This window comes from Panthera leo, chromosome B3 (assembly GCF_018350215.1).
Source record: "Panthera leo isolate Ple1 chromosome B3, P.leo_Ple1_pat1.1, whole genome shotgun sequence".
NCBI classification, from domain to species: Eukaryota; Metazoa; Chordata; class Mammalia; order Carnivora; family Felidae; genus Panthera; species Panthera leo.
Window position 1 is genome coordinate 124,641,632 of NC_056684.1, and position 15,934 is coordinate 124,657,565.

At 36.6% G+C, this 15,934-nt stretch overlaps 1 protein-coding gene across 15 annotated transcripts in view; it reads right to left on the reverse strand.

The window, feature by feature from the left end:
- CEP128 (centrosomal protein 128) overlaps nucleotides 1-15,934 on the reverse strand; it is a 383,862-nt gene that overhangs the window by 324,756 nt on the left and 43,172 nt on the right. For all 15 annotated transcript variants that reach the window (XR_006203977.1, XM_042943963.1, XM_042943964.1 and 12 more), the window contains one exon: nucleotides 965-1,081. Coding sequence is in view for 14 of the 15 variants with exons in the window: in XM_042943963.1 (XP_042799897.1) it covers nucleotides 965-1,081 (117 nt within the window). In the remaining variant the exon portion in view is untranslated. The remainder of the gene's footprint in view (nucleotides 1-964; nucleotides 1,082-15,934) is intronic.

Consider the following 15,934-nt stretch of genomic DNA (forward strand, 5'->3'; position numbering starts at 1 on the left):
ATCCAAAGTTAATTTCCTGTGATTATGGAAGAGAATGTACACACCTTATTATTTAGCTATGTAAGTATTTACATCGTGTCTGCAACCAGCTCAAAAAAATCGTATCTAATAAAAATAATTATTTTACATTATTATAATTATTATAACATACATACATATGTAATGATAAAACAAGTAAAATGTGAATTTATTCAGGTAAAACGTGAATATTGGGAGAATCTAGGTAACGAGTATACAGAAGTCCTTTGTTGTAATTTTTTCAATGCCCTCATAAGTCTGAAATTTCAAAAGATACCTGAAAGGTAAGTGATCTCAATTTGGAAATGGTTTGACCATAGTCCACTCTAGGGGTTGGCGAACTTTTATAAATGGACCAGACAGTCAATACTTCAGGCTTTGTGGGTCAGATGGTTTCTTTTACAACTCTTCAATGCTGCCACGGTGTTTTAAAATAAAAACAGAGAACAAAATAAACACCACCTTCCGCAAATAGTAAGAATGGAACAGCTTGTTCCAATAAAACTTTATTTACAAAAATATGCAGTGGGCCACATTTGACCCATTGGCCATAGTTTGCTGACCCCTGGTCTAGTTCATGCCAAAGAAAATTTATCAGAATAATAATACTTTCAGTTAACATTTTGAATACATGCCAGACACTACATTAGGTAAAAACCTGATTAGGTAAAAACTATTATTATTTCCACTTTCCACAGAGAAAATGAGCCCAGACAAACTAAGGAACTTGCTTAAGGTCACAAAGCTAGCAAGCAGCAGACTTTGGGTTTGAACCAGGTAGGGCTGTTTTCTTCACACTGAACTATGCAAACTATATGCTATATTTCTCATATGGAATGAAATATACTGCCACATGCAACAACCAAGGAACTCTAATCATTTTAACAGCAGCTAAGTAATTATCAAGCTTAAGATTTACTCTCTGAGAAGGTATTTTTTTACAAACCTCCTGTAGCTGCAAAGAAATAAGTCCCAGTTGATCCTGCCGTCTTTCCACCAGCTCCCTTTCTGTGCGCATCTCTCTCTCTATTTCCTGAAGCCGTCGTTCCACCCGATCTGAAACCTTAACATCAACAGACAGAAACAGTGAGATGAGAGCTGGTAGGCAATAAAAGACAACATTGGAGAGATATTTCATGCCGCATACACTACTGCCTATATAGCATTTAAGAATAGCTTGTTTATAGTGCCCTTTTTAACGATGCTTATTATAAAGCAGATCACAAAAAAACTGACTGAAAGTTACAGAAGAAAACAATCATTAGTCTCCAAATAATCCACACCTGGAACCCAATGAAGGACTTAAATCTTTCAAAGTATAATATAATAATCAGAAGATCAGAGTTAAAATAGACTAGAAAAGAGTGCCCTCTGGTGAATTAGAAGGAAAATGCCAAGTTTGCCAACAACTGCATTTATTACTCTATTAATGATAAACTGATCTATTTAGTTCTTTTTCATTTTAATTATCTATAAACATGACCTGCCTAGAAAGGTTTTGATGTCTATGAGCAGCAAATAATTAAAAGCGTTTTCATGAGCTTGTCAATCTTTTCTACTGTGATCTACTGAAAATAAACCAGCTGTAAAAGATCAAAAACTAAAGTCAAACAGAAAAATGTTAAATTGGGACCCTCTAAAATAAACATGAAAAAATTTCTTTCTCTGATGCAAGATTTTCCTTGCTAAAAGTTGTACAAATTCAAACACATTTCATGTGTATCATTATACAGACCCCTAAATAAAATTTACCTATTTGACAATGTATATTTGGTGAAGCAGGATACAAGGGATAGAAAACATTTGGATTCATTTAAGAGAAGCAATAAATACAGCCTCATTATAAGAAATCTTTTGCCAACAATTCTATATAGCCAGGAGGGTCTTGGTCACAAGGAATCTTACTGGGACAATGGAAATGTTGTAAACTGGATTACGGTGATGGTCGCACAACTCAGTACATTTACTAAAAATCACTGAACTGTACACATAAAGCAGATTAATTTTATGATAAATTATAGCTCAAATCAAGTTGGTTTTTAAAAAGACATTGGTCAATATAAGTTTAATCTGTCAATAAACACTGAACAAAAATATCCTATCAAAAAATTTAGCAGTTACTATTTACTAAGAATGATCATTCTTGGGTTTCCAATTTCTACTGCTTAAAAACAACTAAGATATTTACTGTGATATTCACAGTGCTTTACTAAAAACTCAAAACATCCTTTAGCATTAAGCTTTTCATTTATCCTAGTAATCAACCTTGTCCCAATTAACAATTTACTACTGCATCTGAAATAAATGCAGTACCTACTGTAGCAGAAAACAATATTGGATAAATACTAAAAAAACAAAAGGTTAATTCATGCAATTTTTACAAAACTGAAATACTTTTATATTCACTATGAATGTAAAAAGTAACTAATAGCAACATTCATCAGAAAATAAACAATACAGAACCATCTCACACTTATTAGGATGGCTATCCAAAAAAACAGAACAAAATTAAAAAAAAAAAAAAAAAAAAAAAAAAAACAGAAAATAACAGGTGTTGGAGAGAAACTGGAACCCTGGTACACTGTTAGTGGGAGTATAAAATTGTACAGATCCTATGGAAAACAGTAAGTTGCTTCCTTAAAAAATAAAAATAGAGTTACCAGCAGTTCTATTTCTAGATATACACTCAAAAGAATAGAAAGCGGGGTCTTAAAGAGTTATTTGTAGACCCATGTTCATAAGCAGCATTATTCACAATAGCCAAAAGATGGAAGCAACCCAAGTGTCCCCTGACAGATAAATAGATCAACCAAATGTGATTTACACAATACAATGGAATATTATTAAGTCTTAAAAAGGAATAAAATTCTTACACATGCTACAACATCAATAAACCTTGGAGACATTATGATAAGTGAAATAAGCCAGTCACAAATAGATAAATACTGTATCACTCCACTTATATGAGGTACCTAGAGTAGTGAAATTCATACAGACAGAAAGTAGAAAGGTGACGTCCAGGGACTAGAAAACGGGAGTTTGGGGGGTTGTCACTTAATGGGTATAGTTTGTTTTACAAGATAAAAAGAGTTCTAAAACAATGAATGTAGAGGGAGCCAAGATGAACGAACAGCATGGAAGTTTTTTGTGTCTCGCATCCATGAAATACACTCAGACCAACACTAAACCATCCTGCACACCTAGAAAAGTGATCTGAGGATTAACACAACAATATGCACAACCTGAACCACAGAAGTCAGAAGGTACGCAGTGCAGAGAAGTGAACTTGAGGAGAGAGAAACCGCAGAGGGCAGAGAGGTGCTTTTGAGTGTGGAGAGAGAACAGAGACGGTGGGGAGAATATAGGAAAAACACCCCCCACAAAAGCAGCTGGAGAGAAAGTGGAAAATTGGAAACAGCCACAGGGACTGAACTAAAAAGGGAGAAAAGAGAAAGGAGAGGGTTTAAATTCCATTAAGACTATAAACAGGGGGACCGCAGATCGTCTGCAACTCCGCAGCTCAATACGTGGCAGCGCTGTGGTTAACAGCAAATCCCCAGGAGAAGAGTGGGGTCCAGGAGGTTCTTGAGCCACACGGGGAGAAGCAGTTCCACTGCTGGAAGGACATTTGCTAGAGGCTGGGAGGCAACCTGGGCCCAGCAGACCGCAGAGAACGGCAACATCGCTGATCCTGGAACAAGGTCATTAAGGGTGAACACTAGTGCCAAATATGTGTTGTGATTTTCCATAATCCCTGAAATGCTGCTGCTACACTATCTAATGAACTTTTTCTGGGGCGGGCGGCACCTGGCCGCAGTCTATGGGCTTCATCAGCAGCACAGTAATGTGAATTTCCCTGGGTGCGGCCAGCATTCAGCCATTGCTTGGTGAGACCCTCCGCAGAGGGGCAGAATGGGTCAAAGCTGCAGTCCCTCAGAAGTAAGGGGCCAGGGAAAATGGCCACATCTGAGACAAAACTCGGGAGAGAGGTACAACCTGGGGCTCAGTCACGGACAGTGTAAAAGCAGGGAGTGGATGAAAGCTGAAGACAAAGGACGGGTGAGAGATTTCTGATCAAGGAGAAGAGAGTTCCAATACTAGAGACTGGGAAGCTGGGTGATGCCATTTTCACCACTCCCACACATGCACATATGCACCTACAAGTGCCACAACAATCCACCCCAGTAGGCTAGCAACACCATCTACTGGAGAACTGAGCGGTTAAACTCAGTATGTTAGCAGGTCCATCTATTCACTTTTTTTTTTTTCATTTCTTTTCTCTTTCTTGAATACAGAAAGAGAAAAGAATTCACTTTTATTTTCCATTTTTACTAAAAATATTTTTCTTTAATTTTGTTACTATATTTTTTACTTTTGTGTAAATTTTTTCAAATTCTAGTTTACGTCCATCATTTCATTTTAGTCTACTTCAGTGTATTCATTTTTTCAAATTTTCAAATGATTTCCTTTTTTTTTCTTCTTTCCCCTTTTTTCTCTAATCTATCAAGCCACTTTCAACACCCAGACCAAAACACACCTAGGATCTAGCATCATTTATTCGATTCTTTTTGTGTGTTTTTAATTTTTTAATTTTAATATTTTTTTAATTTTAATTTTTTTACTTTAATTTTTTCTACCTCATTAATTCCTTTTCTCCCTTCAAAATGACAAAACGAAGGAATTCACCCCAAAAGAAACGGCAGGACAAAATGACAGCCAGGGACTTAACCAATGCAGATACAAGCAAGATGTCTGAACCAGAGTTTAGAATCACGATAATAAGAATAGTAACTGGAGTTGAAAATAGATTAGAATCCCTTTCTGCAGAGATAAAAGAAGTAAAAACTGGTCACGATGAAATAAAAAATGCTATAACTGAGCTGCAATCACAGATGGATGCAGCAGCAGCAAGGATGGATGAGGCAGAACAGAGAATCAGTGATATAAAGGGCAAACTTATGGAGAATAATGAAGCAGAAAAAAAGGGAGATAAAGGCAAAAGAGCACAATTTAAGAATTAGAGAAATCAGTGACTCATTAAAAAGGAACAACATCAGAATCATAGGGGGGAAGAGAGAGAAATAGGGGTAGAAGGGTTATATAAGCAAATCATGGCAGAAAACTTTCCTAACCTGGGGAAAAACACAGACATCAAAATCCAGGAAGCACAGAGGACCCCCATTAGATTCAACAAAAACCAACCATCAACAAGTCATATCATAATCAAATTCACAAAATACTCAGGCAAGGAGAGAATCATGAAAGCAGCAAGGGAAAAAAAGTCCTTAACCTACAAGGGAAGACAGATCATGTTTGTAGCAGACCTATCCACAAAAATATGGCAGGCCAGAAAGGAGTGGCAGGATATACTCAATGTACTGAATGAGAAAAATATGCAGCCAAGAATTCTCTATCCAGCAAGGCTGTCAACCAAAATAGAAGGAAAGATAAAAAGTTTCCCAGACAAACAAAAATTAAAGGAGTTTGTGACCACTAAGCCAGCCCTGCAAGAAATTCTAAGGGGGACTTTCTGAGGGGAGAAAAGATGAAAAATAAATAAATATTAATAAACAAATACATACATACATACATACCAAAATCAACAAAGACTAGAAAGGACCAGAGAACACCACCAGAAACTCCAACTCTACAAGCATCATAATGGCAATAAATTCATATCTTTCCGTACTCACTCTAAACATCAATGGACTCAATGCTCCAATCAAAAGACACAGGGTAACAGAATATTTAAGAAAACAAGAGCCATCTATATGCTGTTTACAAGAGACCCACTTTAGACATACAGACACCTTCAGATTGAAAGTAAGGGGATGGAGAACCATCTATCATACTAATGGTCAACAAAAGAAAGCCGGAGTAGCCATACTTATATCAGACAATCTAGACTTTAAAATAAAGACTGTATCAAGAGATGCAGAAGGACATTATATCCTAATCAAGGGGTCTATCCACCAAGGAGACCTAACAATTGTAAGCATTTATGCACCAGATGTGCGAGCACCCAAATATATAACTCAATTAATCACAAACATAAAGAAACTCATTGATAGCAATAGCATAATAGCAGCAGACTTCAACACCCCACTCACAGCAATGAACATATCATCTAGTCAAAAAATCAACAAGGAAACAATGGCTTTGAATGACACACTGGACCAGATGGACTTAACAGATATATTCAGAACATTTCATCCTAAAGCAGCAGAATATGCATTCTTCTCCAGTGCACATGGAACGTTCTCCAGAATAGACCACATACTGAGACACAAATCAGCCCTCAAGAAGTACAGAAAGATCGAGATCATACCATCCATATTTTCAGACCACAATGCCATGAAACTCAAAATCAACCACAAGAAAAAATTTGGAAAGGTAACACATCAGAGTTGATATGAATCAATTAAATTTATTACTAAGATCTGAAAAAGCCCTAAATCTGTTGTTATAAAAACAGCAAAATAATAAAATACAAATTAGAATGTCTTTTAATGTTAGCATTGAATGGACGAAGGTACAAGAAGCAAAAGCATTCTGTTTATGGGATTGTATTCTAGCTTTTCAGTATGTTGATTCCTCATATCCTGAACAATATCTGCTGGTTTAAAATCCATTTCAGTAAATACTTGTTATATATTCTGCTGCTGTAATCTATGCAATAACCATGTCATCCTAAATGCAGTGTCGACAGATTTCTCAAAGTTCAATTAATAACCAACTCTTGCAGAAACAGCTGGATCCACGTGTACATTTTTAATTTCAACAGTTACTGCCCTATAGAAAACTAAAATAAAATAGACTTTTACTCCATGAATAATCAAACTTAATAAATACACATATCACACTCAAATGGGTAGAATGGAGACAACTAATAAGCTGAAATTTCCCTGTGGTATGAGGCCCATGCAATATTGATTATTACCAAAACTAAGTCTTAACAGAAAATATTTTTCATAATATTATGTTATAATTAATAACTATTCCCTTCCAATGAAGTATGAAAGAAAGAAACTAAACCAACAAAATTCTATGAGTCACAAAGGATTAACAAATCAGATCTTGGCATGTGTGATAGGAACCAATACTTTTTGCTTCTCAAAGAAAATTGTGTCCTGTAAACTTTTAAGATATATTTTAGTTACTGAGAAAATGCACGATAAGCAACTGTAACCTTAGAACAATGCACGATAAATGTCATTAACAATGGTTACCAACAGAACTGAAATTGGTGGGAGATAAGGGTAGGCATTCATTTTTCTTTCTATATTTGTACAGTATTTTAAAGTTTTCCACAGTGAACATGTCTCACTTTGGTAATTGTATTTTGAACTTAAATCTGGATGGGAAACAGCTGCAGATGTTGTGAAGTTTAACATTCAAATAACAAAACTGCATGTTCTCTGACAGCATGCTATCATGAATTCACAAATACAACACAATATGTCAAACAGTTATGAAGTGTAAATGTTGACTTCAATTGGAATAAGTGAGTCACAAAAATCTATATTAAGCCTTGTACAAATTAGAAGCAAACATCATGTGGCCTTCAGAAGACCTTCTAAAATTCAATATTGTTAAGTTTTGCATTAGGAAATTGTTTCTCAATCAGGACTACATACACCCACATGAGGTATGAGATGCCCTCACTTAGGTGAACCCTTACTTTGAAAGGAAATTACAGAAAACACAAAACAAGCTGTAGCAACACAACTTGATGGGACGAACTGGCAGATGAACAATTCAACCAGCGCACAATTAAGTGTGTGTAATTTTCCAGGTTTAAACAATATACAGGATATGCCCTGATAAGCTGGGCACACTGGACAGCTGGGTAAACTGGTGAATTATACACACCAATTACACCAATGAGCTGAGTGCTAGTGAAGTGTGACACCAGTTGTGCAATCATAGGTCTATCTGATGTGTAGTAAATCTTGATACATGGTAATAATGGTATGAAAGAAGTTGGACTTTTTTTAAATTCAACTGTTAACTTTTAGCTCAGTAATTACAAGTCAGATCCCCATTAATGCCCTTGACCATGTAGAGACTTCTTACTAGTTTTATTTGCTATATGAAAGAAATAGAAATAAAGTGATAACTCTTCATTATGGATTCTTTGTCAGTAGTGAAAGGTGAACCATTAACAAATGTGATGTGCACTATGCAAATCAGTACTTTCAAACTCCAAACTCAAAGTATCCCAAATAAACAATGTCCACAGCTTACTCAGAACTAAAAAACCTCAGCAGAACACTGAGGATTTCTGAGTTTGGAGCAAAGTCTTTGTTATAAGCATGCTCACAAGTTGTGCACCTATGTACCAAGCAAAAGGAGCTTCATACTACAGCTGCAAAATAACAAGTCCTGGCAAAAATAGCATTAGAAATATCAAGTATAGTAAAAGAATCTGATACATATGAAAACATTCAGAGAGTTTCATTTCCAAAAATGACAGATCAGATAATTTACACCAAACCTTCCACTAAAAGAAACTGAAAAACTAGAAATAATATTTTAAACAAAAATCAGTTTTAAGGCACTAGAAAGCTAAAAAAGAAGACATAGGAGACCAACATGAAAGAGAAGAAAGAAAGTAAGAGAGATTAGTCCATCTTTTTTCCCTGAAATATCAGCCTGCTTCAGAAAAAGCAGTTGTGACACTTAGAAGCTAAATAGAGTTTTTAACCAATGTGTGGAGTTACGGGGGGAAAACTGGAGTTGGGTACCTTTCTAAGGAAGGAGATCCCTGGTTAAACTTCCCCCACTCCACACCCAGCCTTTAGGCTAGAATCCTGAAGAGCTATCCACTAGCAATAAGGTGAACCAGAAACAGCTGAACCCCAGCACTGAAGTTTAACACTGAATCAGCTCAGCAAAAATAACAAGGAAATCCATGATTGCTATAGCTCTTAATCTATAACAAAAAGTAATTATGTCCTCTCATACACAATAATTATCAAATTATTCATTCTTAAATAAGAATGAAATGTATTTTCTGTCAAACAAAAGTAACTGATCAAAAATAAACAGTACACAAAAACAATTGTGATCGAAATCCAAGAAAAATGAGAAAGAACAGAAAAAAAACAGACCATTAGAAGATCTAGACAATGGATGGGGCACCTGGGTGGCTCAGTCAGTTGAGCCTCTGACTTCAGCTCAGGTCATGATCTCATAGCTTGTGAGTTCGAGCCCCGCATTGGGCTCTGTGCTGACAGCTTGGAGACTGGAGACAGCTTCAAATTCTGTGTCTCCCTCTCTCTTTCTGCCCTTCCCTGCTTGTGCTGTCTCTGCCTCTCCCTCTCTCTCAAAAATAAATAAACATTAACAAAATTTAAAAAAAAAAAATCTTAACAATGGAGTTATGAAAGATACATAGATTAAGGATTTTGGCAAAGAACTACAAAATTAAAAATGATGAAATGAAAATTCTAAGTGAAACATGATAAGCAGTGAGTGGATTAATAGAGTTGGTTAAGCTGAAGAGAAATTATATGAAAGTTCAGAAGAAAATATTCAAAATAAAGAATGAAAACAATGAATAAAAATTTATAAAAATGAACCTAAGAAACAAAGGGAATAGGTACAAATCAAAAGAACACAACTAAGCTCACTATAGTAAAATTGCAGAAAACCAAAGAGTAAGAGGAAAAACTCAAAATCAAATTGGAGAAAAATATATATGACTATCAAAAAAGCACCAACAAGGGGTGCCTGGGTAGCCTCAATGGGTTAAGTGTCTGACTTCGGCTTAGGTCATGATCTCACGGTTTGTGAGTTCAAGCCCCGCATCGGGCTCTGTGCTAATAGCTCAGAGCCAGGAGCCTGCTTTGGGTTTTGTGTCTCCTTCTCTCTCTGCCCCTCCCCAACTTGTGCTCTGTCTCTCTATGTCTCTGAAAAAAATAAATAAATGTAAAAAAAAAAAATTAAAATTAAAAAAAAAAGCACCAACAAGACTCACAGCTGACTTGTCAACAGCAACAATGGAACTGAGAAATGATAAAATATCTTCAAAATACAGACAAGAGAAAAAAGGAAAAGGACTATTTCAAATTTTATATTCAGTGAAAATCTCTTTCAACAAAGAAAGTAAAGACATTTCAGACAAATACAGAGATGGTCTGTCACCAAAGAACCCACTCCAAATGAAATACTATATTGGATTTTTTCAAGTATATATTCACTGTAAAGGAAATTTCAAATTATGTTCTTAGGGCAGAAAAGGAATCTCAAAATGCAAAAAGGAATGAGAAAGAAATGAAGACTGCTAAAGAGTAAATATTACTGTATAAAACATTAATAGTAATGTCTTATGTGGATCAATTATATAAAGAATGAAAATTACTGACAATAAGAACATGAAAGTGGAAACACAAGTTAAAGGAGTTAGGGTGTTCTTTAGATCCTTGTATTTTCTGGAAAAAGCTTGAAGTGCTAGTTTATATTAAGATTTGATAAATTAAGAGTGAATGTTTTAATACCTATATTAACCATGAAAATATAACAAAAGAAGGTACAATAGCCAAGATAATAAATATGGAAAAAATTTTAAAATGAATACTTGGGGTGCCTGGCACACTCAGTTAAATGTTTGACTTCAGCTCAGGTTATGATCTCACAGTTCATGGGTTCAAGCTCTGCACTGGCAGTGTGGAGCCTGCTTGGGATTCTCTCTCTCTCTCCCTTTCTCTCTGCCCTTCCCTGACTCACGCTTTCTCTCTCTCTCTCTCTCTCTCTCTCAAAGTAAATAAACTTTAAAAAAAATTTTTTTTAAAGAAAACTAATAAATCCAAAGGACACAAGAAAAAAATGTAAAAAAAGAAAAATACAGGTGAAACCAACTGAAAGGAAACATAATATGGTAGATTTATATAAATTAAATGAATATTTACATAAATGTAATAGGGTAAATCCTCCAAATAAAAGACAAAGATTGTTAATTTTTTTAATATTAAGTGACACTCTATAGTGTCATAAAAATATCAAAGTCAAAAAGCAAATCTTAAAAATTATGTATAAGACATAAGACCTCTAGATTAGACACTATAATATAGCAATGGAAGGATGTGCTATGTTCATGAACTGGAAAACTCACATTGTAAACATTTCAATGCTAAGTTGACCTATAGACACAATGAAATCTAATCAAGATCCCAGGTTTTTAAAATTTCACATGCTGATTCTAAAATGTATGCAGAAATGCAGAGTAAAAATTACACAAAATAAACTTGAAGAACAGAGTAAAAAGACTAACTCTAAGAGAGAGGAGTCAACATGGCAGAGAAGTAGGGGGACCTGAATTTCCCTCATCCATCAGCACAGCAGTATTGAGGCCAGAAGACTTGGAATTCCAGGAATCCTGGTTACAGAGTGACAGAAACATCTCCAGGGGCCCAGGTGACAACTTGTCAGGCCAAAGGTGTGTGACTGCGAATTGGGAAAGATAAAGATAAAATAGGTGGGGAGGCAAGGAGGGGAGGGATCCGTTTCTGTGGAGACAAAAGGAAGAGAAAGAGAGGCTGTGGAAGTGTAGGATTGTATCTGGACAAGAGAAAAACCATGGACCGGGGAACAGAAAAAAACAGAGAAAGAACCAATTTCTAACATGATCCAGGGTTGTGAGTCTTCCTCAACTGGCAGATTGGAGCCTGCCACCCTTTATGTATGTCTAGGGGGAAGGCAGAGCCAGCCCCTGGCTGGGTAGTGAGCTCAGAGGCGAAGTAGGAGAGAGCAGTTCCTTCCCTTGAATGCTGTAGGAAGAAGGTATATAGCCATTCCAAGGACAAAAGACCCGGCAGGCACCTGCCAGCCAGAGGCCCTTTGTTGGCTGGCTGGGCAGAATGATACTACCCTGGAACCAGGGCAGAGCGGGATCCTTTAAGACATGGGGGTTTGAATCCCAGCAGAGCACTGGGAGGCGCGGGAGACAGTGGAGCGGGACAAACCGGGTTCACGCCCACGCAACACTGTGAGGACAGCCTGAACAGAGTGGTTTGAGACACCTGGTCTGGGGAGGAGAAACTAGGTTGTCATCGTTTTTCTCCCCATCACCAACAAGGTGAGGCTTCAGGGAACAGGACAGCGGCCTCCCAGTGGAGGCCGGACCCACCTACACCAAACCCCACCCCTCCCTGCCTGGTAACTGTGTATTTACTGGAGCAGGATGGTCTCTAAGGAACCAGACAGCCCCTCCTCCAGACCAACGCAGCCACTGGTTCCAAGGCACCATCAGGTATCAGTTCTCCAATTTTGCATTTTCTGATTTGATATTTGGTCAATTCTTATTTTATATATACATTTTTTCTTCCTTTTCTTCCTCTCATTTCTTCCCTTCTCTGATTGTTGGTTTCTTTAAGCAGACATTTTTAATCTATTCTTTTTACATCTCTTTCATATCTCCTTCTTCTCTATTTTCCTGTCTCTCTCGGGATTAAGCCATATAGTTTCTCTGATTTTCTGCCTGGTCACTTTTTTTTTTTTCTTTTCTTTTTCCCAACCCCTGTCATTTCTCTCTTTGTATGGGATAAGGCTTCTTCCACCACCCTCTCCTTTTTAAATTTTTTCCAGGGTTTCTTCAACGCACAAATCAAAGCACACCTGGTGGAAGGTCCAAACCACCACTACGAATAGGGAGATAAAGCAACCAGACTCACAACAGAGAGCATGCAACACACTCCAAAAACACCTCCTGAAGGGCCAGTCCCAGGACAGTATATGACCTTTTTTGAATATAGTAGTGCTCACAGGTACAGGACACATAACAAGTTATTAAAACATATAAAGGACAGGAAACTAGGTAACATGACAAAAGAATTCTCCTCAAAAGAAATTCCAGGAAGAAATGACAGCTAGAGGATTGTTCAAAACAAATATAAACAATATATCTGATCAAGAATTTAGAAAAACAGTCATAAGAGTAATAGCTGGGCTTGCAAACAGCATAGAAGACAGCAGAGAATCTACTGCTGCAGAGATCAAGGAGATAAGATACAGTCACAATGAATTAAGAAATGTTGTAAATGAGGTGCAAATGAGGTGCAAAATAAACTAGATGCAGTGACAGCAAGGATGGAGGAAGCAGAGGGGACAATAAATGAAACAGAAGATAAAATACAGAAAATGATGAAGCTGACAAAAAGATAAGAAAATACTAGACCACAAGGGGAGAATTAGAAAATTAAGTGATTCAATGAAACGTAGTAATATCTGTATCATAGGAGTTCCAGAAGAAGAGAAAGAGGCAGAAGGTTTACTTGAACAAATTATAGCTGAGAATTTCCCTAATCTGGGGAAGGAAGCAGACATCCAAATCCAGGAGGTACAGAGAACTGCCATCAGATTCAACAAGAAAAGGTCTTCACCACAGCATATCACAGTGAAACTGGCAAAATACAAAGATAAAGAGAGAATTCTTGGGTGGCTGGATGGCTCAGTCAGATAAGCATCCAACTTCAGCTCAGGTTATGATCTCGCAGTTCGTGAGTTTGAGCCCCGCATTGGGCTCTGTGCTGACAGCTCAGAGCCTGGAGTCTGCTACGATTCTGTGTCTCCCTTCTCTCTGTCCCTCACCTGCTCACACTCTGTCTCTCTCTCTTTCAAAAATATATAAACATTAAAAAAATAATAAAACAAAAGATAAAGAGAGAATCTGAAAGCAGCGAGGGACAAACGGGCTTAACCTACAAAGGGAGTAGATACATAAGGATAGTAGCAGACCTGTCTACTGAAACTTGGCAGGCCAGAAAGCAGTGGCAGGAAACATTCCACGTGCTGAATAGGAAAAATATGCAGCTAAGAATCCTTTATCCAGCAAGACTGTCATTCAGAATAGAAGGAGAGATAAAGTCTTTCCCAGACAAACAAAAACTGAAAGAGTTCATGACCACTAAACCAGCCCTACAAGATATCCTAAGGGGGCCTCTGTGAGTGGAATGCTGCAAAGACTACAAAGGACCAGAGACATCACCACAAACATGAAACCTATAGATAACACAGTGACACTAAATCCATATCTTTCAAAATCAGTCTGAATGGAAATGGACTAAATGCCCGAATCAAGACATAGGATATCAGAATGGATAAAAACAAAAAAACAAAAAAACAAAAAAACAAGATCCATCTATATGCTGTCTACAAGAGATTCATTTTAGACCTGAGGATACCTTCAGATTACAAGTGAGGGGATATAGAACCATCTATCATGCTACTGGAAGTCAAAAGAAAACTGGAGTAGCCATACTTCTATCAGACAAACTAGATTTTAAACTAAAGGCTATAACGAGATGAAGATAGGCATTATATCATAATTACGGGGTCTATCCATCAAGAACTAACAACTGTAAATGTTTATGTCCCCCATATGAAAGCACCCAAATACATAAATCAAATAATCACAAACAAAGCAATCTTATTGATAAGAATACAGTAATTGCAGGTGACTTGAATACTCTACTATAGCAATGAACAGATCATCTAGGAAGAAAATCAATAATGAAACAATGGCCTTGGACCACTGTCCAGATGGATTTGACAGATATATTCAGAACTTTTCATCCAAAAGCAGAATACACATTCTTCTCACTGGAAAAGAATGCACTGCACATGGAATATTCTCCAAGAGAGATCACATATTGGATTACAAAACAGCCCCCAATAAATATAAAAGAATTGAGATCATACGATACACATTTTCAGAAACTTGAAATCAACCACAAGAAAAATCTGGAAAGCCTCCAAATGCATGAAGGTTAAAGAACATCCTACTAAAGAATGAATGGGCCAACCAGGCAATTAAAGAAATTTAAAAATATATGGAAGCAAATGAAAATGAAAACACGACAGTCCAAACCCTTTGGGATGCAGCAAAGGCAGTCCTAAGAGGCAATTTGGGCCTATCTTCAAGTAACAAGAAAAATCCCAAATACAAAACCTAATCATTCACCTAAAGGAACTAGAAAAAGAACAGCAAAAAAAAACAAAAAACAAAAAACAAAAAAAAAACAGACAAAAAAAAAAAAAGCCAGAAGAAGAAAAACAATAAAGATTAGAGCAGAAATAAACAATATAGAATTCAAAAAAAAAAACAAAAAAACAAAAAAAACAAAAAAAACAAAAAAACAGAACAGATCAATAAATCTACGAGCTGGTTTTTTGAAAGAATTAACAAAATTGATAAACCCCTAGCCAGACGTCTCAAAAAGAAAAGAGAGAACGCCAATAGATAAAATCACAAATGAAAAAGAAGAGATCACAACCAACACCACAGAAATACAAACAATTATTAGAGAATACTACAAAAAATTATATGCCAACAAACTGGACAACTTGGACAAAATAGACAAATTCCTAGACACCCATACACTACCAAAACTCAAATGAGAAGAAATAAAAAATTTGAACAGACACATCACCAGCAAAGAAATTGAATCAGTTATCAAAAATCTCCCAACAAATAAGAGTTCTGGGCCAGATGGCTTCCCAGGGAATTCTACCAGACATTTAAAACAGAGTTAAGACTTATCCTTCTCAAGCTGTTCCAAAAATCCACAAATAAATAAATAAATGGAAGGAAAGCTTCCAGACTCATTCTATGAAGCCAGCATTACCTTGATTCCCAAACTAGACAGAGACTCCACTAAAAAGGAGAATTATAGGCCAATACCCCTGATGAACATGGATGCAAAAATCCTCAACACGATAGTAGCAAATCGAATTCAACAGTAGAAGAATTATTCACCATGGTTGAGTGGGATTCATTCCTGGATTGCAGGGCTGGTTCCATATTCACAAATCAACCAATGTGATACATCATATTAACAAAAGAAAGGATAAGAACCATATGATCCTGTCATAGATCCTGTCAATAGATGCAGAAAAAGCATTTGACAAAATACAG